At 43.2% G+C, this 25006-nt stretch overlaps 4 protein-coding genes across 5 annotated transcripts in view; 1 reads left to right on the plus strand and 3 right to left on the minus strand.

Moving 5' to 3' along the window:
- The window catches only part of LOC138588474 (arginyl-tRNA--protein transferase 1), a 54936-nt gene extending 46971 nt beyond the window's left edge, over positions 1–7965 (minus strand). For both annotated transcript variants that reach the window (XM_069658619.1, XM_069658618.1), the window contains exons 1-5: positions 7828–7965; positions 3480–3543; positions 3308–3370; positions 3061–3164; positions 2683–2919 (exon numbers count right to left, since the gene is read on the minus strand). In XM_069658619.1, coding sequence (XP_069514720.1) covers positions 2683–2919; positions 3061–3164; positions 3308–3370; positions 3480–3543; positions 7828–7927 — 568 coding nt within the window. In that variant the 5' untranslated portion in view covers positions 7928–7965. The remainder of the gene's footprint in view (positions 1–2682; positions 2920–3060; positions 3165–3307; positions 3371–3479; positions 3544–7827) is intronic.
- A 464-nt stretch (positions 7966–8429) lies between these two features.
- Positions 8430–14763, minus strand: LOC138588438 (delta-1-pyrroline-5-carboxylate synthase-like). The gene is made up of 17 exons (XM_069658566.1): positions 14663–14763; positions 14054–14159; positions 13727–13878; positions 13469–13618; positions 13268–13372; positions 13026–13184; positions 12594–12684; positions 11962–12086; positions 11717–11861; positions 11552–11625; positions 11133–11232; positions 10815–11035; positions 10362–10499; positions 10084–10279; positions 9762–9883; positions 9355–9637; positions 8430–9150 (listed from the first exon to the last, which is right to left on the minus strand). Exons 2-17 carry the CDS (start codon positions 14136–14138, stop codon positions 8969–8971), a joined length of 2328 nt encoding a protein of 775 aa, XP_069514667.1. The 5' UTR covers positions 14139–14159; positions 14663–14763; the 3' UTR covers positions 8430–8968.
- A 1390-nt stretch (positions 14764–16153) lies between these two features.
- On the plus strand, positions 16154–18645 carry LOC138588144 (E3 ubiquitin-protein ligase TRIM11-like). Its single transcript, XM_069658044.1, has 6 exons — positions 16154–16750; positions 16850–16945; positions 17025–17258; positions 17764–17786; positions 17862–17995; positions 18083–18645. Exons 1-6 carry the CDS (start codon positions 16154–16156, stop codon positions 18643–18645), a joined length of 1647 nt encoding a protein of 548 aa, XP_069514145.1.
- A 1493-nt stretch (positions 18646–20138) lies between these two features.
- On the minus strand, positions 20139–24459 carry LOC138588219 (hyaluronan-binding protein 2-like). Its single transcript, XM_069658176.1, has 13 exons — positions 24400–24459; positions 24057–24162; positions 23856–23939; positions 23658–23768; positions 23424–23540; positions 23229–23339; positions 22831–23002; positions 22659–22756; positions 22133–22541; positions 21566–21708; positions 21168–21302; positions 20867–21012; positions 20139–20755 (listed from the first exon to the last, which is right to left on the minus strand). Exons 1-13 carry the CDS (start codon positions 24457–24459, stop codon positions 20588–20590), a joined length of 1860 nt encoding a protein of 619 aa, XP_069514277.1. The 3' UTR covers positions 20139–20587.
- Positions 24460–25006: the final 547 nt, after the last annotated feature.

Below are 25006 nucleotides of genomic sequence, written 5' to 3' on the forward strand. Positions count from 1 at the left end.
AAAGAGGTCGACAGGAATCAGAGTCCGTACTGTGTTCACCACACTGACCCACAAACACATCATCCTCGACCACTCTGACCCACTCTGATTACACTCTCACACACTCTCACACACAGACAGGTACTCCTGAGGACAGCGCATGCAGGCGTGCTGAAGATAAAGTCTGACAGATGAGTTCCTGCTATAGACGTATGTTTCCACTCCTGCAGTTAGCACTTCATAAAAGCTGCGACACTCTCCCTCCCTGCTTACACACCTCTCAGGACCAGCAGAACTGTGACACACTGCTCTCCTGCATGTAAACATGTAGAGGCACAAAGTGTGTTTACTGTGGGAGGATGCTGCTAAAATGTTAGCATGGCGGTATGCTGAGTGGTGTTAGGGAAGCCACACTCCACTGCTCCACCTGTTAGCCTGGATGAAGATGTAGCAACATATTTATTGAAATGTATTTATTGAAAATGTTTCTGGTACAGGATAAAAATCCTCCACAACAGACTCTCCACTAAAAACAGCATACATGTTTAAAATCCCAACAATATCACAAACACTCACATGTCAGCATTAAAGCTAAACAAAATATCCCGCTGACCAGAAATCATCCAATCTACTCTTACAAGAGTTAACTGAAGGAGCCCGCACTACGTTCTCTGGAAGCTCACTCCATGCTCTTACAGCACGAAGAAATATCTCGTCCAAATATGGTCACTTCTGGTTCCATAAAACAAGATGGCAGCCAACATGCCAAACTCAGGCATCAAAACGGTCGTCCACACACCAGTCTGTGCTGCCACTCAGCTCTTTGAACAACACTGTGTTATAAAGACTTCATTTCAAACTGGAATAGAAACACACGTAAGCAAGTTCTACTCCTCCAGTCTCCGTGTCTACTCCTGTTTACCTTTGTGAACAGTATTCTGCAGATGGGGAGCCATGTTTTCTCAAGCTAGACCTGGAAGCTGCCCAAAGCTGTAAAGCGCTCCAGTCATAAAGGGCAGGAAGAGATATGGCCAGGTGTTTTCTGTTGGAGGTGAAGAAGGAGGGAGTGGAGGAGCACTGTCCCAACATCATAAATCCTCTTTGCTTCCTCTTTGCTCAGTGAAAGTTCTCTCTGTATGTTTGTGTCTGCATCGACCTGTGCCAACACCGAGCAGCAACCTGCAGGGCTGAGAAAGGAAGCCAACGCTGCTCCAAGTATATCTGGACAAATGTTCACCTTCAGTCTGCTAAAGATCCCACGCTCGCTGTATGTGAGGTGGAAGGCCAATAACAAGCTGCTCTATGGTTGGACTTTGTGATTAATGAGGGTGGTGCATCCTGTTCTCATTAGATGTTTGCTGAAGCCTGAAACATGATAAGTTGTTAAACGTGCTGCTTCCTGTGTCTAACAGGAGTTTATTATCTCTTCACTGGGAGTGTTATTTATTCATTACTGTGAGGACTTCCTGTTCTGGACACTGAAGGGGAGAACATGGCAGATAAGCTCAAACCAGACACACTCCAGAAAACACAGCAGACTCGCTCAGACCGCTGCTGCTCCGACGAGTCTGTAACAAGGAGAACAGTGACACACTGTGGTGAGCAGTGGAGCTTTAGCTGCTGTAGGCTAAAGCTACCTTTTTATGACCCTTTATCTAACAGGGAGCAAAGTCATTAAAATCATCTTCTCAACACTGTCCGGGCCAAGAGCATCAGCAGCACGATTACACAACTGCAGACACGAAACACAACTATTTGAAACTAAAGAAAGAAACAAAGAACAAATTAGAGAATAAGATGTAAGGACACATGGACAATAGAAACATCTCCGGCCACATGTGTTTACATTCACATGCATCCAGTTAAACCAGTTTTGAAGAATTCTAAACATTTTGCAGCTCAAGCAGAGAAAGCAGCGAACGTGAACACCCCTTTTTACCAGCACAAACTTTATGTTAGGGAAACTTTAGGGAATGTGTGTATGAGTAAGTCCTAAGAGTTGAGACCTCCAGTACTTATAATGGAATACAATATTATAAATGAGAACACAGAGGTTAAGCCTAGGACAAGGCAGAACATCCAAGCCCTGCATACATGAGACACCAAAAATAAACAGCAGAGAACTCCAGCTTCCTCTTCACAGAGAGACCACGCGACTCACAAATTACAGAAGCAACCGAAATGTGAGGCTGTAGGTACAACACACCCATGTGCGGAATCACAGGCTACATGTAGCATGAGCTAACCAGGTTCACTGATTCATTAGAGGACTGATCTAACAATTATTTCATGATCTTTAAATCTGCAGATTATTTTCTTCATTTATTAAATTCATTATTTCGTCAATAACAATGTAAGAAAATAAAGAAACATGAAGTGAAACTCTCCACAGAGACACCAACAGGCCACAAATATACAGTTCACTATAAACTTTGATACTTTTATAATTCTTGCATTTAAGTAGCTGAAAGCAGCAAGTTTTTTGCTTTTTTACTTAAAACGAGTATAAAAAATGCTTTTTTTTCTACTAATTGATTTATCAGCTTTTGGTTTCATTATTTTGGTTGAAGAAGCAAAAACGTGTGAAGAACTGTCCTGATAATGAAAATAATGGTAGAGTGTTAGATCATGATGAGCATCTGTAATTGCATTAAGAATGAATAAGTAGTTTTACACTTATTGTTGATAAGTAAAACTTCTCACCTGGTTTAGGAGCTGAGGTCGTCGTTCTCCCGTCCTGGACAGACACTGGATCCCTTCTCGATGTTTCTGAGCCGGTCGGTGCTGCGTCCGCGACCTCCTTCTGACCTTCTGTGACAGCGAGACACTCTGCTACCTCCTTCTGAATATCTATGACAGCGGCACACTTCACCTCTGAGTGACAGGCAGCGCTCAGCTCCCGAGGACCTGCTTCTTCACACACAGAGTCCATCGGCTCGCCTGCGACACACAGAATCAATGCAGCAGATAATGTGAACCACACAATCACTGAAGCAGCACTGCTGTTTTATGCATGTGGTGCACATCAATATAGAGAAACACACACGCCTTAATAAAACAAGAATACAATCACACTCTCACCATCATCCTGTCCTTTGGGTAATTCCCCTTTAGAAACAAACTTGCTTATTTTCTTCAGGATTTTCTTGTGAGATTTGGAAGGCTGGAACTTCAGTGCATGACACCTGGACAGAGAGCAGAGGTACAGGTGGTTACAACAGCATACTGTATATTTGAACATCTATCAGGTGTAACACAAATATAACATATCTATAAATCACCCTCATGTCTGAAGTTAACGAACGTCTGAGAGTTAAAATGTCGTTACCTGATGGTGTACTGTGGACAGCATGTCTTGTTCATTATCGGCTTATAGACGTATTTCCCGCTTCTGAGAAGGAAGAAGAAAAGTATTACCTTCACTCAAATATATAATCAAACTATATTAATGATTATAATCGAAAGGGTCCGTCTGTAAGGAGTCATGGACAGCTTCTTACCGTCTCCATCCTCGGTCTATGAGGTCCTGGTAGTCCTGTACGGTCATGGTGTGAGACCACATCCCTGAAAACAGAAGGGAACATCCTGCTGTCAAACACTACAATTATTTTATACTTTCCTTTTACATTTTCATCAGAGTGTGCAGTGTAAGTGAAAATACTTTAGAAACAGGCAGAGAAGGGTCTGAAATCGTGACAGCACTTCAAAACTCATCAAAGCAGAAACAGACGATGATGGATCTACTTTTTTGACCTGATACTGGAGGTGTGTATGAAGTCAGGAGGGCTGTGTGAAGAAGCTGCTCGGTCTTTTCCTTATATTATTTTTAGATTAAATCACACTGACCCCTCGAGTTCATTCCCACAGTTCTTTAAGCCCCTAAACGACAACATCCAGTCATCATTTGTATCCAAAGCAGCTCAGATCCTCCTTCCCAGAACTGAGATCTGAGCTCCAAGCTTCAACTCCTGACCTTCTCCTCTGCAACCATATACAGTTTACACACACACACACACACACACACACACACACACACACAAGTTACTCTCTGACGAGACCGCTATCAGTTTACATCCAAAGCAGCCGAGGGAATTCACTGTACACTAGTTCACACAACAACGTTTGCAACTGAGTATAAATGTTGTGTCCCAGGAGAACTGTGTCTCGAGTCCACAGAGACGCCGAGTGTGATCCAAGAGAAGGACACGTAAAACACTGGAGCAGTAGAAGGGCCTTTCTCCAGCTCACAGCCCGTCACAAGGGAACTCTGAAGTCCATCTCGCAGCGTCTTCAAGTGGCCTTCGTTAAGGAGTCGGGATGCGATTCCCAAACTAAAGAACGTAAAAATATTCTGGAGCTCTTCTCTATACATTTACATTTTATAGGTGAGCAGCCAAGTTGTGCAAATACTCACTCACTCATATGTCACACAGCGAGTAGTCTACATAGTGAGGCAGCTTCATTAAAATGACTCCACATTATGAGAGAATATAAATGAATGCCAAGCTTCATTTGATGCATTATTTTTTTTAAACATTCAAAAGCACCAGTGAACATGAAACAATCAAATGAACACATCTCCTGTTTTCTAAACCATGAAAGGTCTTATTAGATCCTGAATGTAATGTAAACTTCATCATGTTAGCGTCTGCATGATACCGATACATGTTTGTCCTTTCATTTATAGACAAACACAACACGGCGTTGCACAAGCTCAGTAAGTTAGCGTCGATGCACACTCATTACTGGACTGTTTTAAATCTCACTCCACACACACACAGTGGTTTTGGATGTTTAATGTTTAATGTGGTGGACCTTCCACACACTCCCAGTCATGTGTTCTGAGACCTGCAGATACAACAGCAAAAAACTACAGACTCCATGAGGGACAGATGTTAACACACCAGCATCAGGTACAGGACCTGACTGTCGGTAATAAAATTATTATTTAGTGGATTGGTCCATCAGAACGGAAGAGAAGAGAAAAGGCTTATAGAGATGAAAGGAGAACTTGTGAAGCCTTTCAGCACATTCAGAGACGACGCTGACGACACTGTTTTTATGTCATACAATTCTCCTGACCTCAGCAATTAGCCTACGTAGTTCACAAGTTGTCATGTGAATTTGATTGTGAAACACTAATTCTACTGTTCATTTTTAAATATCTATATAGTACAATATATCCATGATATATATTTAGTACAACATGGACCTCCTGCAGCCCCACATCTCGAGGCTCGATCTAAGGTTCCTCTTTAAAGAGCAGCAGAAAATACACCTGTTCAGACGAGCACTAAGGTAGCATGAACAGTTCTATTTCATACATTGTCCTATGTCTGTTGCCCTTGTATATTTTATCTGATGTTTTATCTTTGCCTATTGTATTTGGAGTTTAATCTTTTCTATATTTTATGTAGTGTTTTATATTTTTTTAATTTACTTTTAATTGTTTTGTCTGTAAAGCACTGGAGCTATTTAATACACTTTGCATGCATTTTACAACCTTGCAAATCAAGTGACACCATCCCAAAATATTTAAAGTAATCTGGGGACAGAGCCAATAAAATAACAATAAAATGAAGTACAGCACTGTATTATAATCAAAATAATGGCACAAAATAGTCATGCCATAAGAGCTTGTCGTGAGTGCAACAGCTGCCATCATCTCTGAGCAACAGGGGTGACTTTTCATCGTTCACACCTGGTCCTCCTTTCAGCCTCCACTGAGGCGTGAAGGTAACACAGAGGAGGGCAGGTGTTGGGCTCTGTGGTGGGGGGTCACATTGAATTTGCATGCAAAAACACTGCTGATAATGTCACTGCATCAATCACGCAAAGGAAAACCTTTCCTATGGAGCACCTGCTCGGAAAAGCTGCTCATATATCTGATCATTTACAGTTACAAAGTGCTGATTATCACTACTAAAATCATAGCTGATGAAAAACTTGAAACTTTGCTGCAGACTGAATATAATCAGCTGGTCCTGGATGACCTTAAACATTGGGTTCATTTATCCTTTATCCAGGTTAAATAATACGGACGTATACCCTATTAACACCTACGAGAATTACACAGTCTCCCTTCTTCACCAGAACTCGCCGTGCCCACATGATGTAACACATCCAGATTACCACTCTTAACTTAGGTTAGTCAACAGCTCTCGTCTGCGGACTCTACACTCACCGGCTGCATTAGGAAGTGCCGTGAACTCTAATTATAGTCAACCTGTCTCGCCCCTGATCACCTCCTCTGAATCTGTCCCACACAGAAAATCACTTCCCATCTGCTTTTTCACAGCTCTGCATCAAAACAGGACTTCTAAAAAATGCAGTTACATTAACCTTGGTGCCTTTAAATAACAGTCTGGATAGAGGCTGTGGGTCGACCAAGAAATTGCCTTCTACATAATTCTTAAGTATATGGAGTAATACAGCAGGATGTGTATGTCCTACTTGGTTTCTAGAAACTCACAAATACCTTATGAAATTTTCTTTAGTAGTCTTACACTGATGGATGACATCTACTTGTAAGAGAAAAAAACTTAGATTGTGAAAAAGTAAATAAATAGATAAATAGATTAGCAAACAGAGAAAACAATTATGTTCACTTCATTTATGAGTAGGCCTTTTAATTGTTTAGTAAAAAGTGGTGGTATACATTTGAGAATCAGGAGAATTACAAACAGAAACATACAAAATTAAACGCTCGATCCACTGGCTGTTTTATGACCTTGTTTCTTTAAATAATCACTTTTACCAAACGTATCCAGGGTTCACTTGGACGTGAGCCTAGGCCACCAGTCACAACCGGATAAGGGAGAAAGGATTTCCCCTCCAGCTGTACAGAGTGGTTTCTCATCTCATTACACTAAACAAAGACTAAAACACGTTGTTGAGATTACATACAGAACATAGTAAACACGCGGTCTTCTGTTTCAGCATGCTGTGAAATCTGTGTCATATTTAGGCTCATGTTTATGCTGTTGCAGCACTTTACACAAACTATTTCTGGATGGAGGATTTAGGGATTCTTTATAAACATTGTAGTTTTATTGCAATTTTAAATATTTTGTAAATGCTGAGTATTGTGATAAATTGTGTTGCTATTTCTTAAATGTTTTAATAGTAAATTGTGTCCCCAAATGAAATATGGGATTGTTGATTAAAGCAGAGAGACTGACCCAAAACGCTGCATTCATAACAGTTTTTATAGTCCAACCAAACTAAATGAAGATGTGTACATCTCTGTACAATTACAGGTAATTTAAACAACTGGTATGAAAAAAGTTAAGCAGACCCTTTAGCAACTGGTGGATTTGGCTAAAACTGGTCAGTTCCCTGATCTGGTCTGCTTTTACTCTGCTGGTGAGCTAGCTTGATGCTAGTAAAGGATGTAACAAGTGTACTGCTAGGCTGCTAATGAGGCAGAGTCAGCCTTGAGATAACAATATTGATAGTTATAAATAAAAAACAACCACTGTTAGTTAATTATTTTAGGTCCTTTAACTATAAGACAATCTTAGTTTGTTTCCAACGATGAAAGAGTTGAGGCTAGAGGATGCTAAGGGCTAAAAACTGACTTAATAATAAGTACTAGCCTTAGGTAAGCTAAGCTAAACGCTAACTAATGTGAGCCCTCAGTAGAATTTACAGGTGTTCAGCAAAAATACAGCACATATAATTTAATTAAATCAACTGCCTTTAGAACTACAGACTCCACATTTGCTACCCCCCCCTTAAAAATTGGTCACTATGCCAGTAAGTAGACGGAGCTAAATCGCTAGCATAAGCTAGGTCACCGACAGGCACTGATTAGCTTAATTCTTCGCTACTTTATAAATCACTCACCGTGAGAAAAGTTTCCCTTTTCATTCTTACAGTATCCGCAGCGGTAACCGTCATCCCCGCCGAAATATTCTACTATAGTGTAAGACTTGTTTCCTGCCATCTTTACAGTGGAGACAGATGACAGCTCAGTTTACCCGGTGTCCGGGCTAGCACTGCTTGATGCCAAGCCCCGCCCATACGCAATACGTCAGTCGTGATGTGTTCAAGACGAGTGGGAGATTTGTCATTTCTGTAACGCTAAAACAATATCTACAAGCTATTTATTCAAACATTGTACGCATAAAATTACTTTTTGGACCAGACTGAATAATGATATAGTTTGTAAAAGTTTACATGTGTAAGCTCTGTATTTCTTTTGCTTATTCTATACCTAATTTAATTATAAATATAACATTATTATAACATCTTTGTATCACATTATGTTAAGCGCATGTCTGCACTCGGGGAAAAAAGGGAAGAGCTTTGAAAATGTGTTTTGTCTTGCCCTGACTTTGTGTTGCAGATATGAAAGCAGATTTAATTACAATTTATAAATTGTATGAATGTATGTTAGAGTAGGACAGTCTGAAAATCAAACACAAAATCTTGAGTAAAGAGCTGTACAGTATATTTATTTTTTGTGTGTAAAGAGGAGACAGCAAAAAAACTTTGAACAGAGATTTTGCACAAACAACTCTTACAGTAAATTACAAAAAGACAGAAGGAGACTTTTTTATGTAGAAAAATAAGTAAGAAAACCACAGCGGGGGCCAGGATTTCTGTTTTCTGCAGCCATAAAAATGACCTTACAGAGGAAAGCGCTTTGTTGTGTACAGTTTGTTTTACATGTCACACTGTCATATACACATAACGGAAACCATGTTCTCTTTTGACCATGATACTTTCTCTCACAGTTATGTAACAACTACTCATCTCCTCAGAAGATTAGCATATATCTTAGAAAACTGAGTCACAGATTTATGCACAAGGTCACAAATTCATGAACTTCAGGTAAAAGTAGCCTCTGATCTGATCTGCATGCAGGTTTCCTGCACCAAGAGAATTCTCACAGCTGATGAAGCAGCAGCTACACAAACCCGTTAAATGAACTCTGTCGACATCAATGATCTTCACTCTAGTTGAGGGATCTTTGGTTGGGAACCTAACTGAAGCTCCCCTGGGGCACAGGGATGTTCTCATGAAGGTATTTCATGCTGCCCTGCTCGGAGAAGTCAGCCACAGTGTGTCCTTCCCCTCGTAGGACCCATTTGGTTGTCAGAAGTCCCTCCAAGCCCACTGGACCTCTGGCATGTATTCGTGCTGTGCTGATACCAACCTCAGCTCCTGCAAAACACAATGAACTCTTATGGTCCATTTTCACAACAGTAGTGGTTGGATCCGTGTACCACAGGATGTTTATTCTTATACTTTCCTAAAATGGCTTTAATCAGGCATGTGATTGACCAAAGACAAAGAAGCAGGAAAAGACACAAAGGGTCCTTTTAATCCCTGATTAATAAATACAACGGTACCTGATACTGTACGTACCTAAACCAAAGCGGTAGCCATCTGCAAAGCGAGAGCTGGAGTTCCAGAACACGCAGGCGCTGTCGACCTGCTGCAGGAACTGCTCGGCTGTCTCCTCGTTCTCTGTAATGATGACATCAGTGTGGGAGCTGCCGTATTTGTGGATGTGGTCCACAGCATCCTGCATGCTGTCCACCACCTCGATGCAGCACTCCAGGTCTCCGTACTCCGTCCTTAGAGACTTTACCTCCGAGGGGCTGAAGGTTAAATAGGATGCAAACCTGGGGCCTGCGTGGATCTTCACCTGAGAGACGGACACAACAAAGAGAATTGTACTTTATCGACCTGAATAAACTCTTCTATATTCTAGAGCTCAAACATGCTTTGCATTTGCCAAAAATGTGGCCGTGTCTGTGGCCTTTCCTTACATGTTCTGTTCTCAGCATGTCGATGATCTGGTCAAAAATGGGAGTTCTCAGCAAATCTCTGTGAATAAGAAGCGTCTCCATGGCGTTGCAGGCTGCAGGGTAGTCACATTTGGAGTCTCGGACTAGAATGGAAGAAAAGACGTTTATATATGTTTACCAAATCAGCAGTTCTAAATAGCCAGAAAAGTTAATAACCACAACTCTGGACAACATGACAGAGAGTATGCTCATTCAAACAAGATATGAAAACAGTATTTTTTAAACCTTGCAAACCACAGCAAAGTGGACACATCATCCAAACAGCTCTACAGGAGCCACATACCGACGTCGATAGCTTTGTCGATGCTGGCGTCCTGGTCGATGTAGACGTGGCAGACGCCCTCGCTGTGGCCCAGAACAGGGATACCCTTCGCCGCCCTCTGGATGTTCCTGACCAGCTGTGAGGAGCCTCGTGGAATAATCAGGTCGATCAACTTGTCCAGTCTGCACAGATCCTCGACTTCTTCACGTGTGCTCACCTACGAGATTAATCATTAATTAATCATTGAATTAAAAGTCAAAGCATGTAACAGTGCACATTGTATTTGATTGCAGTTTTACCAGCTGAATGGCATCAGCTACTCCGTGAATGGAAAGAGCTTCCTGAGTGAGTTGATGTAGAATCTTGTTGGTGTTGGCAGCTTCTTTTCCTCCCTTTAGCAGCAAAGCATTTCCACTGGCAATAGCCAGAGCCGACACCTGAAACACAGAAAAACAAACATGAAGATATAAGTTTAAAGATGTAAAAGTCCCAGACCATCAGCGGCTGGTGGTTAACCCTCTACACTTTAATTTGTTCCTGAAGTGCCCATCATTTCTACATCATTCCCAGAGTATCTTAACCTGTAAAATAAAGTCCTCTTATCTTTGTATTATAAATATAAATGTTTTAAAAAGAGATGTTTGTTGGATTGGGTCTGAAATGCTCATTTCAGTGAACTGCAGCAACATTCTGGAAGTTCTTCTGGAGTCTCGAGGGTAAAGTTTACAGGCTGAGCGTTGGTGCTGACTGACCTGTGGGAGACAGTCAGGGCGAGACTCAAAGATGACCAGCAGGACACCGATGGGGACGGTGATCTGTTCCAGCTCCAGGTTGTTGGCGACCCTGGTCCTCCTCAGAACCCGACCCACGCTGTCCCGGGAGGACACGGCGAGCTGACGCAGGCCGATGGCCAGGCTGTTAAGCTTAGCGGTCGACAGACTCAGGCGGTTGATCATAGGCTGGGACAAACGACCTGTGAGGAGAAAGATAAACACAGTGAGAACAAGTCAATACTCCCTCAAGGTGAGAAAATCTCTGTTTCAGTAGGCAGAGTCTCTGTGCGTCTGTACCTGACGCTGCTGCAAACTCCATGTCTCTCTTGTTGGCACTGAGGATCTCTTCCTTTTTCTCTGTTAGCAGCTCAGCAAGACAGCAGATGATCTCCCCCCTCTGGAAAAACAAAACACACACCCAGTACGATTAACAGATTGCAGAATTTAAAGTCTTGAAAGATGAAACCAGTTCAGTAATCTCTGTTGTGAAAATAATCCATTTTTTCTTCCTGTTGACATTTTCTAATGTGTTGTTTGCCATGAGCTTAAGCAAGTGATACAAGCTCCCCGCTGTTAAACTTGTCATGTAAGTTAATTTAGAAAGTACAGAATAACTATTATATAGCGTAAATATAACCTGAAACCATTTCAAGCCCATGAAATCCTCTCCATATACTACTAAACTTCAGTTGTCTTACGAAACTGAGGGAGCTCACCTGCTCAGGGTGCAGGGATGCCAGAGTCCTGCCTGCGTGCCGAGCCATCTCCGTCTGCTGCTCCACAGTGGGACCTGATGGTTTCAATAATACACAAATTAAATATAAAAAACACAAACACAACAAAGGGATGAAGTACTCCTATCAGATAGAAGAACCCTGTACCTGCAGGTTTCACTTCAGAGAAGAAGGTGCCGACTTTCTTCCCCTCCACGATGTCCGTGATGACGTGTCCTGTGACTTTAGGATCAGTGCCGTTAGCAATGATGACAGACGTCCCCCCCTGCAGGGCCCACAGCGCTGCTTTCACCTGATTCAGACAACATGACGGAGTTTAATTCTTCTTATTATCACTCATCAGACTCAGTCCTGCTTACAGTCTGAGATTAAACACTATCAGTCAGGCTGACCTTGGCCTCCATGCCTCCGATACCGACTCTGGACTTGGTGCCGTACGTGATCGACTGCTGGTCTCCAGGATAGAATATGTCAATGAGCTTTGCATCGTCTGTTCCTGGGGGGCTGTCGTACAAACCTGAGGAACCGATAAGTTTATCTTTAATCTGTTGCAGAACCAAAGGATCACATTAATATTTATATTTTACAAGCAAAAACAATCCTGACAACAGACCAGACATAAAGCTAAAAGTTTATATTTACACAGAACTCATTTATGGAAGATATTCATTAATTAAAGCCATTGTTTAGTTTTCATATTATTGATGACATAATATGTTGATAACTTGATTATTGTGATGAGAACATTCCTGGAAACGTCCATTCAGAGCCACAGAAAACAGCAAGCTGAGCTTCATGTTTGAAATAGGTGTCATGGCTCTTTAAGTCATTTTCATCATGTACTATTACCACACAATTGTTTGTGATACTTTGTCACGTACACACATATCATTGCAAGTTAAATATTTTGGGCATTTTTTAAGGTTTATGGGACAAAATGAATCACTTGGGGCTTGGTGTAACTCGGTGTAAAACAGAATTAAAGAATAAATAAAATCATTCATCAAATTAGTTTCTTTTGTACCTTCGACATCAGACAGGGCAATGAGGAGGTCTGCTTTCATTTCAACAGCCAGCCGTGCAGCCAAGCTGTCGTTATCTTTGATGCTTATTACCTGAAACACAAACACAAAGAAGATTAAGCCAAAATAAAGTAACTGTATTAACTGTTTAATGACTTCAAATCATGCAACAAAGGCCTCCAAGTCAGATCCAGTGAGAGACAAACCACATATGTTCACCTCTTTCCAAACAGCGATCACACAAGCAGGTCTGTGCAGAATAACACTGCCAATGCTATGACTAAAAATATAGTAGTGCTTTGAATAAGAGAGACATTTAAAGTAGTAAGAGTTAGGGAGGGCTGAATTTTAAGAAAAGAGAGGAGAGGAATATTCACCACCACAACATTGGACCACTTTTAGCATTCCCAGCATGCACTTCACTCTGTACCCACATTTACACCCTGCAGGTCGCTATTGGGAACAGGGGGAGGAACAACGGCATCGTTGGTGTTGATGATGGGAACGATGTTCATCCGCAGCAGCTCGTGCAGCGTGCTGTTCAGGTTGCGGCGCTTCTGCTCGTCATGAAAATCCAAGTTTGTGACCAGAATCTACAGAAAGAAACGTAGCAAATAAAGTCACTTAGCTTGTTTGCTGACTGTGTTTTAATCTGTGAGAAAAGTCAAGTGCATACCTGTGCAGTGCAGGTGCTGTACTGGGTGAACATGGCTTCGTACAACGCCATCAGACCGCTCTGTCCTGCAGCTGCACACGCCCTCGCCTCCAACACTGGCACTGACTGAACAGATATTTCACTCAAGTTAACAAGACTATCTCTTATCTCTCTAACATTATTTAAAGAGTGGACTATAAAAGTGTAAGAGGATATTTTCACCATTTCTTTGAGCTGGTTTTGTCCCGAATGCAGGGCTTGTCTGACACTCTGAGACAGCAGGATCTCATGTCTCAGTCTCTGCTTCCCAAACGCCACAGCACCGCTCGTCACGATCATCATCTCTCTGCCCTGATTCTGCAGCACGGCCACCTGACAAGACACACACAGAGGGTGGAACATTCAAGTTCTTCTTTCAAGACCATGTGTCCTCAGTTAATTCCTCCCTTGTATATATCAACAATATAAATGTGGCGTTACCTGCTCCACTATCGAAGCCAGGCGTCCCAGTGCCAGCCCACACTCATCCCCCCGGGTCACCACAGCACTCCCCAGCTTCACTACGATGCGTTTGGCCTGTTTTAACTCACTGCGGTGGGCGAAAGACTTCCCATGGGGCCGTGGGAGCGAGACTGTAGAGAATAGCGCAGTCACATTTTATTATTAAAGATATGTCCACTTTGTTTAAGGTGTGTTGTTGCAGCCCACAGTGGTCCAGGTTGATCAATAATAATAATAACCCAGCACTCAAGGACATGGTGAGTTTAATTTTCAATTGTTCTGTGACAGAGATGGCAGGTTACTCACATTTAGCCTGAGAGAACGTTCTGATGGAGACCGGGCAGACATTTCTGTGTGGCAGGCGGGAACAGAGGGCCAGCCTGGCAAACATGGCACTGACACCTGAGGACAGCTGTGATGAAGAACACACAAACCACAGTCAGGTTAGTCTGACTGACCTCATCTGAGATAAGCAGCTTTAGGATATGATGGACAGGCTATTTATACCATTCTTTATATGTAATTCTGATTAAATACCAGAAAAAAACACATTAATATTATGCATATTTATACCATATGTTGCATCATCTTCCATGAGGTTTGTGTTGGTATCTTTCTTGAACTTGACACACTGACCCAGTAGACATAATGTTTAGATTAGCGTTTGTTAGCTTAGCAGCTGAAACAAATCCAGATGTTTTGTCTTTTCACACGAATAAACTGTAACATATGTGAAGCCACTAAAATATGCAAGTTAGTAAATAAGGCTAACGGACTGTAGCTACATTGCACTGCTGTCAAACGTACCTGAGGCTAGCTGAGGTTAGCTAGCATTAGCTATTTTGAACTCACTCAATGCCTAGCTTAGCGGCTATTTTATACGAAATAAATATTCTGAACAAAATGATTTCTTACCAGAAAAAGTCAAATCTAGTAAACCGGTGCAGATAAACTTGTGAGAGCCCTGAAGGAGACACGTAGTCAGCCGGACTGGAGCTGCTTTGCTGCCACATCCACAGCCCACGTTGAATGGGAAGTGCCGCAAGATAGGTATGCAGGAACGACGTATACGTATGATATCTGGATAAGTCCGTGTAGTAGATCGGTATTTACGTACGCAGAAATAGTAACCTGTATTGGTGGCCACTTTCGCTGCATTCAAATAGTGTCACAAAAATCGGGAAAATGAGTTTCCGACGGTGAATCTTCACGTGAAGCTTCCCTCAAGCAGAAACAACAACTTAGAAACTTGCCGAGTTGACAGACTTGCAAAAACATGGAGGACAAAATTAATGTTAGATTCATGGTCAAAAACCATTTATTAATTAAAGCTGTGAATTTCAATTTTGTCTCATTTGTAATTTATTATATGGTATTAAGTTGTAACCCTTAGTTTCTGTCCACGTAGAGTGACCTAGATAAGGACAAAATATCAAATAAAATATATATGTGAAATTCTCTGATATGTGAAAGTCTTCCTGGTGGCGTCTTTGTTGCTCCCACATTACGACTCAAAGCTCGTGAACACACCGAAGTCGGAAGAACGACTTCCCAACTTGAGAACTCCGAGCATCCAAGAAAGACGTGAACGCAGCTTTACGTAGCAATGGGAAGTACAAGCACAGGGATGGAGGGTAAAAATAAACAACAATGGCGGTTCAGATTTGAACCAAGTGCCGAGCGCAATTGTTTTTAATAATTATCAGCCTGTTTTAAAAGACATTTGAATTTTTCTTATGGCCTACATTTAATGCAAAAAATGTTGCTTCAGCTATACATTACACATAACTGAGATAAACAAAACACACCTCTTAAAATGAATTTACTTCAGATGATGAACTGGAAGTCAATGCCAAAATTCTCTTTATAAAAGTGTTAACAAATTGTAATGCTCAGTGTTGATGTGACTATAAAATGCCTTAACAAATCACTGAATACTATTATTGTCACATTTTTTATAAAATGATCTGAACCCTTTTCATCTCTAAACTTTGGAGCAAACTGTTAAAATGACTTTGAGATGAAGTGTAAAGCTCATACAAGGACCTGAAATTAAGATTATTTTGACAACCTTCCATTTCCAGACTGAGCTCGACAAGGCAGCATCAACATAACATATTTAGGGTAAATGGGTTTCATAGTATACAGTAAATATATTGTGTATTTGTATTTTGATTGATTCAATCTTCATTAGGGTCAAATAACAAGCAATTTAAATAATTGAATCCAGTGTGATGGAAATGTGTTATCCATCGTGTGTGTCCTCCTGAGAGTCAATAGCCTGAAACAGCGACTGAAAAACGTCCGCTCCTCTTTAGTAACCTGACACTGAGGCTGAAACATTCATGAGCTGGAGGCCAGGAGCAGAGAGCTCACTGAGCTGCTGTAACAGCTGCGAGCAGAGCGATGGGGACTGTGGAGGAATCTCTAAAGTGTCCCGTCTGCCAGGACTTCTTCACTGATCCTGTGACGCTGCCCTGTGGACACGACTTCTGTCTCACCTGCATCCAGACTGTGTGGGAGACAGACGGGTCCGATGAGTGTCCTGTCTTCTGTCCTGAGTGTCAGATCTTCCTAACCTCTGACCTTGCTCTGCAGGTAAACAGCAGCCTGCAGACCAGAGTAAACGACTTCACCTCTAACAGAACATCAACAGTAAAGATACAGACAACAACACCAAACAGAGCAGCCAAATCGTCCTCCACCATCCACTGTGATCACTGCATAGACACGCCGTCTGTGGCCATCAGGACCTGTCTGACCTGCGATGCCTCCCTCTGCCAGGCTCACGCACTCCTGCACCAGCAGAGGTCTGCTCTGAGGGAGCACACGGTGGTGGAGGTGACGGGGGATCCTCTGTCTCTGAAGTGCAGGGAGCACCGAGATGAGCTGAAGCTCTTCTGTACGGAGGAGAGGGTCCCTGTGTGCTGTCTGTGTGTGCTGGTCGGCACGCACAAGAACCACAGAGCGCTTCAGCTGCAGGAGGCCTGTGCAGACTTTAAGGTGAGTTTAGTATTTTTGTGGCATGTGTGTGTTATTTTCTTCTTCATTTCTCTGTTAGGGTATTAACTTTCTACTGGCCTATTTCATTTCTGTATTTAGAGCATGTTAGAGACGAGTATGAACCAACTGCTGAAGAGGAGAGGTGAAGCAGAACATGCCATCAAAGACCTGGAGTCATTGTACACAGAAACACTGGTACAGTCAATGTAAAGTATCTATCTGCTTCTCCACAGAATCTCTTCTTCTATGTACTTAAATATGTTTTGTGTCCTAGAAGTCTGCTGCAGATTTCAGAGAGCGAGTCTCAGATAAGTTCAGCAGGATCCGTGTTGTCCTGGATGGTGACGAGCGTCTGATGATGCACATTATAGACGCAGAGGAGACATACATGACGGAGTGGCTGGAGGCTCAGAGAGGAAACATGGAGGCTCAGATTAAAGAGATCGATCGCCTCAGAGCCTCCAGCATATCACTCCTACAGGAAACAAACGACCTGAGATTCCTACAGGTAGATGCCGTGTGTTTTTGTGATCATGTTGCAGTTTTTCTCAGTTGCTTTGGCTCAGTCGTCAGCAAATAACAAAGCACATTGATCAGAAAGATTGTTTAATAGCTTTATTCCAAAAATATGTCAGACTTCTTTAACTGTGTCAGTCATGCATTCAGAAAAGAGAAGCATTGATTGAGCTGACAGGGAGTTGCAGTAAAGTCTGGTAAATTATAAAATTCAGATCAAACAGGAGGACAGGATGTCAGGTGGTACCTGAGGCTTTTAGTCTGTTGTGTGACCACGCAGACACACAATACACACATGTTGTTTGTCCTCAGTCTAAGTGCTCTTTAGCTTTACAAAGTGGTTTTACACAGTTTCAAAGAAACAGTCATTGTACTGTTTCGATGCATCTTCTGTGCTGAGGATATTAAAAATGTTTAAAGTAATGTGCCTGAACAATTGAGAAAAACTTCTTCACCTGTGATATGTACAATAAACATGACCTGTTTGTTTCTTACAGCAAATCACAGCACAGAATCTCTGGTGAGTACACGTTCATGTTTTTATATTCTTTTAATGCATGTTTTTCCTCTGATGGTTTCATGTTTTTGATTGTAGCCATCCTCTGGATTTAGCACCGATCCAGGAAGTCGAGCGATCCCTGTGTGACCCTGAGAAGATGAGGACAGTAGAGAGGCTGGTGGATGACCTCTCTGTGGCTCTGTCCCAACACTTTCCACGAACGTGGTCGTGTTAGTAAAGAATCCAGTCTGTAATCTTAAATAAACTCTGACTATCCACCCACTAAGTGTTTGCTGACTGTAGATGTTTGTTTGCAGATCTAAGTTCTCCTGCTCTGGACTGCAGCACAGCCCATCCCAAACTGGAAATATCCAGTGACAGGAGGCAGGTGTTCTGGAGGAGGCAGCCTGTGAGTGAAGCTCTGAGTCCTCGGCCGTACGACTCCCAGTACAGCGTCCTGGCTCAGGAGAGCTTCACAGCTGGTCGACATTACTGGGAGGTCATCGTGCAGGACAAACCGTACTGGTTAATTGGTGTGACCACCGGACCGGTCGGTAAAAAACAAAGTCTCAGTCAGAGTTCCTCCGGCCTCGGTGTGAACAACACATCCTGGTGCATCTACCATGGAGACGGACAGTACCTAGCGTGTCATGACACCCAGGAGAAGCAGCTGTCAGTGGGGAGGAGAGTCAGGAAGCTGGGCATTCTCACAAACCTCCAGAAGGGGGAGCTGTCGTTCTACGATGCTGACTCTATGAGTCTGCTTCACTCTTTCTGTGTGCAGTGCTCCGAGCCTCTGTTCCCCATGTTTAACCCCTGCATCGATGTGAACGGCCTGAACAGGCAGCCTCTCACACTGTTCTGTGTTAAAGACCTCTGAGATGGTCAAAAACTCACACGAGGACATTCTTAAGGGGGGCTGACATCAAACACGTTGTTATATTCCACTTCTGCAGGCTGTAACAGATGTGTGACTGTGAAGCTATACGGCCCTCTGACCGTCTCATCCTGGACAAACTGAAACTGTGATCTGTTTTTAACAGCAGGGGCATGTCCAGAGAGGTTTAAAGGAGGCACTGACTTATGCACGGGTGGCATGAAGTATGTGAAGTACACACACACAATGTACCATCTCTGTCTCCACAAGGCATCATACAGCTGCTTTATAACTGTGTGTAGGTCTTTGAAGTGGCAACATATAAATCCTTCATGCTTCATCCTTTAAAGACTCAAAAAGAAGATTCATGCCCCCCCGACACGCCCCTGTTTTAATAGTTATTAGCAGTTATTTCATATTTAATCAAGAGGCATCGTTTTGTTCTGCAGTGAAGTCGATCTCTCCTGTTTGACTTGCTGTAGTTCAGAGAGTAAATGACCCGTGTGTAAGTCTCTGTGCGGCTCATCTGTCCCCTCGGCTCAGCAGACCACAGAGGACATGCGTGCCCTCGCTCTCACATGTCAGCGGCCCTGCAGAGAGTCCGCCCTGCGGCCAATAAAACACCCAGTGAGGCCAAATAAAGGGAACAGTGAGACTGCAGTTCAAAAGAGCACAGGAGGCTGAAGAGACAGTTTATGTCCACCACGGTTTCCTTTGTGTACATAAATAACTTTCTCAGGAGCCTTCTTCACCTGTCTGCTCATTTCCAGAGGACATTTTCAAAGACTTTGAACTAAACTTTGTGCACTTGTTTATTTCTGATCAGGCTTCTACCTAAATCTTTCATTCCAGCACTAAAAGCCCCGTTTACAGCAAAAGTAGCCGGGACTTTTAGTTCCTGGAGGTTATTTTCAAGGGACTTAAAGGGTTCCTCTGGCCTGTTGTCTGCGTTTCTACCGATGTCTAAAGAGCTGTGAAGATTAGGGAGATAATTCTCACCTCTTTACACATCTACATATGTTACACAAACTACATTTCTTCTTATCAAAAAAAAGTCCCAGCTGCAGCACTCCTGTAGTTCTGACCTTTTCTAATTTTATCCCGTGCACTCTCCCCGGTTCTAAGAACTGATTTAGTGGTGAATAATAATCTAAATTTAAAGCCACTACTTCCTCAGAGTGTTGTAAAAATTAAAGTATGATATGGCATCACATCCAGACGGTCAGACGACTCCTGAAAGCCTGAAGGCCCGCCCCCAAAGTTCCTGTACTTTCAGAAAGTACCACCCTCGAACCAGAGACCTTTTGGGAGGTTGAATAAAGTCCCTATGATTTAATCTAGACCCCGGTCCATGCCGTGGAAATGCACTATGACCCTCCTTATCCTGGTCGGGGGTGACCAGGATAACAATGAAGTTAGAGCATGCTGTAAATATGCCGTCACTTCTGAAGGACTGTTTGATTTCACTGATGCATGACGACGTATCTGCTTCTTGTCAAAGGTTTTATTTCCTTACATTCATCTTCATTTTCTGCATTATATTTCATTCCTGTCGAGAAACGACAGCAAAGTCTTTGCTTGATTAATATGAAAATATGGCTTTCATATGACATTTATTATTGTGTCCTTTTTCACACATACATTATTTTTGATACGAGTCTTAGATTGCCTTCAGCTTGAATCAGAGTAAAGCACATTTTGATTTACAGTAAATTTCAGGTCAGCCACATGAAACACAAGAAACTGAGAAGACACGTTAACGGCTCATTGCTTTGTTCCTCTGGGAGGTTGTATTGAGTATTATTGGAATGATTTTGTGGAGCTGAAGAGAAAAACACCAGGTACAACTTCCTAAAATCACACCATCGTGATGTGGAAGATTTTCTGCATATAGAACCAGATCTGTGGCTGCACTGGCGGGTTTGTTATGAGTAATAAAGGTTTCTTATGGAGGTGAAGCTTGAATCTTTGACCTGATCCAGTCCACGAAGTTCGTGACCCGTGTGTACACCCCGGGCTTGTTCTTCTTTCCACACTGGTCTCCCCAACTCACCAGACCATAGACAACGTGTGTGTTGTTCTGGTTACAGGTCAGAGGTCCTCCAGAGTCACCCTGAAGCAGAGAAAACAGCTGACTGCAAACACAAACTTACCTGCGATAAGTCACACATGCAGGTATTATAAAATGACAGCACGCACTTTACAGCCCGTTTCCTCTACTCACCTGGCAGGAGTCCACCCCGCCCTGCAGGTGTCCGGCACAGAACATGGAGTTATCCAGAACTTCTCCATAAACAGCAGGTTCAGAGCACTTCTCCTGGTTGATCAGCAGCACATCAGCTGACAGAAGGTGGTTGGAACCAAAGTTGGCTACAGAGTTGAGGCGGAAAAAGAAGATTTTACAGAATATAACCACAGATTTATCTCTCATTTAACTTGTTGAATATGAATAAAAAAACCTCAAGGTCTCCGGGGTCATTAAGAATGACAGCTCTTATATTACAGCTCAGTGAAAGTGTCCTTACAGATCTCAGTGGAGCCCCATCCAGAGATGGTGCACTCCATCCCATCAGCCAGCTGGGCGTCGGGCAGGCAGGCCGTCTTCACAGACTGGCTCTCGTTGGCACAAACACCGTTAGTCCCGCTCAGCCTCAACAACGCTTTGAGACACAGTTTGGATCAAAGTCACAACACAATGAAAAAGGACATATTTTTACATCACGTTAGTTTTATATTTACTTCTTGCACTAATACTGTTATCTTTAAAAATAGTACTATTTAACTCTCCCTTAACTCTGACACTACATCCTGTGTTTCAAACTGATTCAGAGCTTTGATTTGACAGAACTTTAATCTGCTTCTTTATTATGTCAGTGCTTATTTGACATCAGTGAGGAAGGAGGAAACAAGAGGCTTTGATCACCTATGTCGTTGTAAACCGCTGATGGAGTCTCTCTGTAGTTCTCATGGACAATCACCTCCTGAACATTCACAGTTTGTTCTGTTGGTTCCTCCGTATCCAGAGACAGACTCCCCATCAGCACCTGCATGTCCTTATTCTTCTCACTGATCGAACACAAGCAGAACACAACATGAAGCCTCAGAAAATTCAGCTTCAAACAGTAAAATGCAGAAAAGATGTCAAAGCTGAGACGCTAATAATCAGAGTGAACTAAAGGCTCATAACGGTGAGAAGACCTGGTTCAAGAACAGGTGATTTCGCTGTTAGACCATTTCCTAAGACTATGTGGGTGTGGCCGATCACATTTTGATTGACATCTCTCTGGCTCCGCCCAAAACAACAGCCTATGCGCCAGCTTGTTATAGCTTTGTACGTTTGAGTCTCATTAAGTGTCTCAATAAGACCCTGAACAGCAGTGAGAAGCTTGTTGTGGGTTCGTGTTTCCGGAGGCTTTAAGTCCTCATGTGACGGTCGTCCTATAAGCAGCTGATGTTTCGTGGTCTTCCACATTAAGTCACTGTAACTTACATGCAGTGTGCGGATGTCAGCACCCAGCAGCTCTCAATGAGAACTCCTCCACAGATGTGTCTGAACGGCTGGTTGGAGTTCTTTGGCCTCACTTGTAGGGACACCTGCCAGGGTATCGCACCTGGAGCCACCTTCAGGCCCCCGAAGATCCTGGTGATGGCCTTCTTTGGCTGAGGCATCCCACAGGTGGAGAACTGTTGGGGTGATGCGCTGGTACTGGGGACGAGGGTAGCGATGGGTGTAGGAGAAGGGGGCGGGGCTTGGCTGGGCGGAGTCTGGCTGGGCCTTGAAGTCGTCGGGGCTTTGGTCGTTGTCGGCTCGGCGGCTGATGTTGGTTGAGGTTCTGTGGGTTGGGGCTTTGGAGCTGTGGGACCGGGGGTAGGAGGGGGGAGTGCTGTTGGTACTACAGCTGAAACAGAAGAAAATAATTCTGATGTTTATGATTTTATACTCAACATGTTTCGTTTAAGTGGAACAGATGTTACTGAGTTTGAGCCGGTCTGTTTGATGTGCGATGAAAGCCCACCTGTCGGATCAGCACACTCTGTGACATCACAGTAGTCCCACAGCAGGTGGGGTCCTCTTCTGTAGAAACACCAGGGCATCCTCTCTCCGTCCGGGTTTCTGTTTCATAAAAATGTTGGATTTAGCGTCACGTTGAAGATGTTTCGTGTGTTTCTGATGTGTTTCCTCCTGACCTGCAGAAGTTGTGAGGGCCAAGTCCGTCTTGGTCCTCGAAGGAGTCGAAGGGATCGACTCCTCTCGCCAGGATGAAGTGAGAGTTCCAGAAGAGACATTCATAGCCGTCGTCTGTCTCGCTCACATTGCCCCGATAGGACTCTCCATCGTCCACAAAGCAGTCATCGGGGCCTGACGAGTGAAACACACTCAGTCACAAAAAGACACTCTTTGAACATGAACATGCTTTATCGTCACAGTGCGACTTCTCTGACTCCCTGACGAAGGCGTGAGTTTGTTTTAAGCTCTACGTGATCGCTGATTCTGACACTCAGTCCATGAAGTGCTCTTTACATGTTATGATGATGCATACACTGGACTGGGAAAAGGGAACCAATACTGTCGGTGTAGACTTTACCAACTTGGCAGAACTGTCCTCTGAACCCTTCGGCACACTGGCAGTCAAAGTCGTTCCCCTCCCTGCTGCATGTCCCTCCATTCTTACATGGATTAGGCTCACACAGAGAGTCTGAGGAGAGAAACGGTGAACAGTGAGTGTTTGCTTTCAGGAAACGTAGGAAACTTCTAAAAACACTGAGACCGTTGTTCTTACACGTCCTGCAGGTTGGAGGCAGGAAGGGCGCCTTGCATTTGCACTCATAGTACGGCCGAGTCGAAGTCAGGACGCACTCTCCACGCCCACACATCCCTTTCCTACAGACTTTTGGAGCTGACATGACAACAGAGAAGGTTCTATTCATTGTTACTCATTATACAGTGTGCAAACTCTATCTGAAAGTCTGCAGGCGAACAGCAGCAGAGCTGGAAAGGGGATTTTTGTCCAAACCTTTCTCGCATCTCTTCCCCTTGAAGGGTCTCGGGCAATCACATTTGAACTTCCTCTTCCCTTTCAGCTCACACTCTCCGTTATTAAAACAAGGGTTCGGGTTGCACAGGCCTGAGAGATGAGAGAAGTGGAAGGTGATGACGTTGGAAAACGTACGCAGATTTGAGTGAACATTTCGCCTCGCTCCAGCTGTCTCACCTTCTGGCTCTTGCAGATCATAAAGCCAGTCTGAGCGATCATCATCATCCTCGTTGTCATCATCAATGACAGAAAAGAAGATGTCTGAAACAACAAACAAAAGAGCTGCCTTCCTCTCTTACATCATGAAACCTGCACATCCTTCAGGTGTAGCACTGTGAAGACTTTCAGGATAAAACATGTTACAAAAGAAGCACTGACCCTTAATGATCTCATCAAAAGTTAGTTTCTTTCTGCCTTGTTTGAGATGCCCGGGTCCGTGGTGCTCATGGCCGTGACGATATTTCTTGTGTTTTTTATGTTTAAGCTGAATGATCATTGAAGAGCATTACAGTCACAATGAAGAACAATAATGTGCAGCTGCTTGTCACAGCGACATTTCAAAGACAGGACAACATGGACAAGAAGCTCTTCTGCATTTATTCACCACAAAATGCATCATCAAACATCGCACCGTGATCAATCAATCACATATAAGAACCAATCAGATTTATTGCTGCACAGATGCTGTCTGATACAAAGTGAAGACACAGAGAATACATACTTCAGCCGGTATGAGGAGCACCGCTAAGACGAGGCAGAAGCAGACGAGCTTCGGGTTCATGACGGCAGCAGCTCAGAAACATCCAGGAGAGTAAAAAGAGAGAGACTGTCTGATTCAAACATCTGTGTGAGCACACTAACCTTTGATTCTGTCTGTGGTCTGGCTTCAGTCCCACCTGCTGAGTCAGTATTGACTTTAAGCTTAGCTTCAGGAGTAACAGACAGAACACAGGTTATTCTACAGCTCTTACAATGAATGAACAAACACATTAAAGATCAGTGTCACTGCCACCCAGCAAACATTTTACACTTTGATATTCACTGAAACAAACTTTGTGGAACATGAGAAGTCTGCACTGAGACGCAGCACGGAGCTCAGAGAGTATATTTGCAAAGCGTTTGTTTGGATGTACTTCGGATCCACACAGAGCAGGTCCACATGAGGACACGCGACAGGAAGCTTCTAAAGATCTCCCTCTACATTTACTACATCAGCTGAGAGCGACTCTCACAGCAGGAATGATGCATGTTCAGTATAACACAACATACCATCACCTATAGGACGGTATCAGCTGTTCTCAGACTTCCACACAACACTGAAACCTTTG

The sequence above is a fragment of the Semicossyphus pulcher genome, unplaced genomic scaffold (assembly GCF_022749685.1).
Source record: "Semicossyphus pulcher isolate SPU_LCO1_2020_fin unplaced genomic scaffold, fSemPul1.0.p SCAF_12, whole genome shotgun sequence".
Classification (NCBI taxonomy): domain Eukaryota; kingdom Metazoa; phylum Chordata; class Actinopteri; order Labriformes; family Labridae; genus Semicossyphus; species Semicossyphus pulcher.

Bases quoted from the DNA above. Each gene is read 5' to 3' on its own strand.
- LOC138588438 (XM_069658566.1), bottom strand. From the start codon at position 14,138: ATGTTTGCCAGGCTGGCCCTCTGTTCCCGCCTGCCACACAGAAATGTC. The intron at 13,373-13,468 runs GTGAAAATATCC...ATATCTGTTCAG, and splicing joins AAAACCAGCTCAAAGAAATG to TCAGTGCCAGTGTTGGAGGC. The intron at 13,185-13,267 runs GTATGCACTTGA...TTCTTTCTGTAG, and splicing joins ACAGCACCTGCACTGCACAG to ATTCTGGTCACAAACTTGGA.
- LOC138588144 (XM_069658044.1), top strand. From the start codon at position 16,154: ATGGGGACTGTGGAGGAATCTCTAAAGTGTCCCGTCTGCCAGGACTTC. The intron at 16,751-16,849 runs GTGAGTTTAGTA...TTCTGTATTTAG, and splicing joins AGGCCTGTGCAGACTTTAAG to AGCATGTTAGAGACGAGTAT. The intron at 17,259-17,763 runs GTAGATGCCGTG...TGTTTCTTACAG, and splicing joins ACGACCTGAGATTCCTACAG to CAAATCACAGCACAGAATCT.
- LOC138588219 (XM_069658176.1), bottom strand. From the start codon at position 24,459: ATGAACCCGAAGCTCGTCTGCTTCTGCCTCGTCTTAGCGGTGCTCCTC. The intron at 23,003-23,228 runs GTAAAGTCTACA...TTCACTCGTCAG, and splicing joins AGGACAGTTCTGCCAAGTTG to GCCCCGATGACTGCTTTGTG. The intron at 22,542-22,658 runs GTGGGCTTTCAT...CTTCTGTTTCAG, and splicing joins AGAGTGTGCTGATCCGACAG to CTGTAGTACCAACAGCACTC.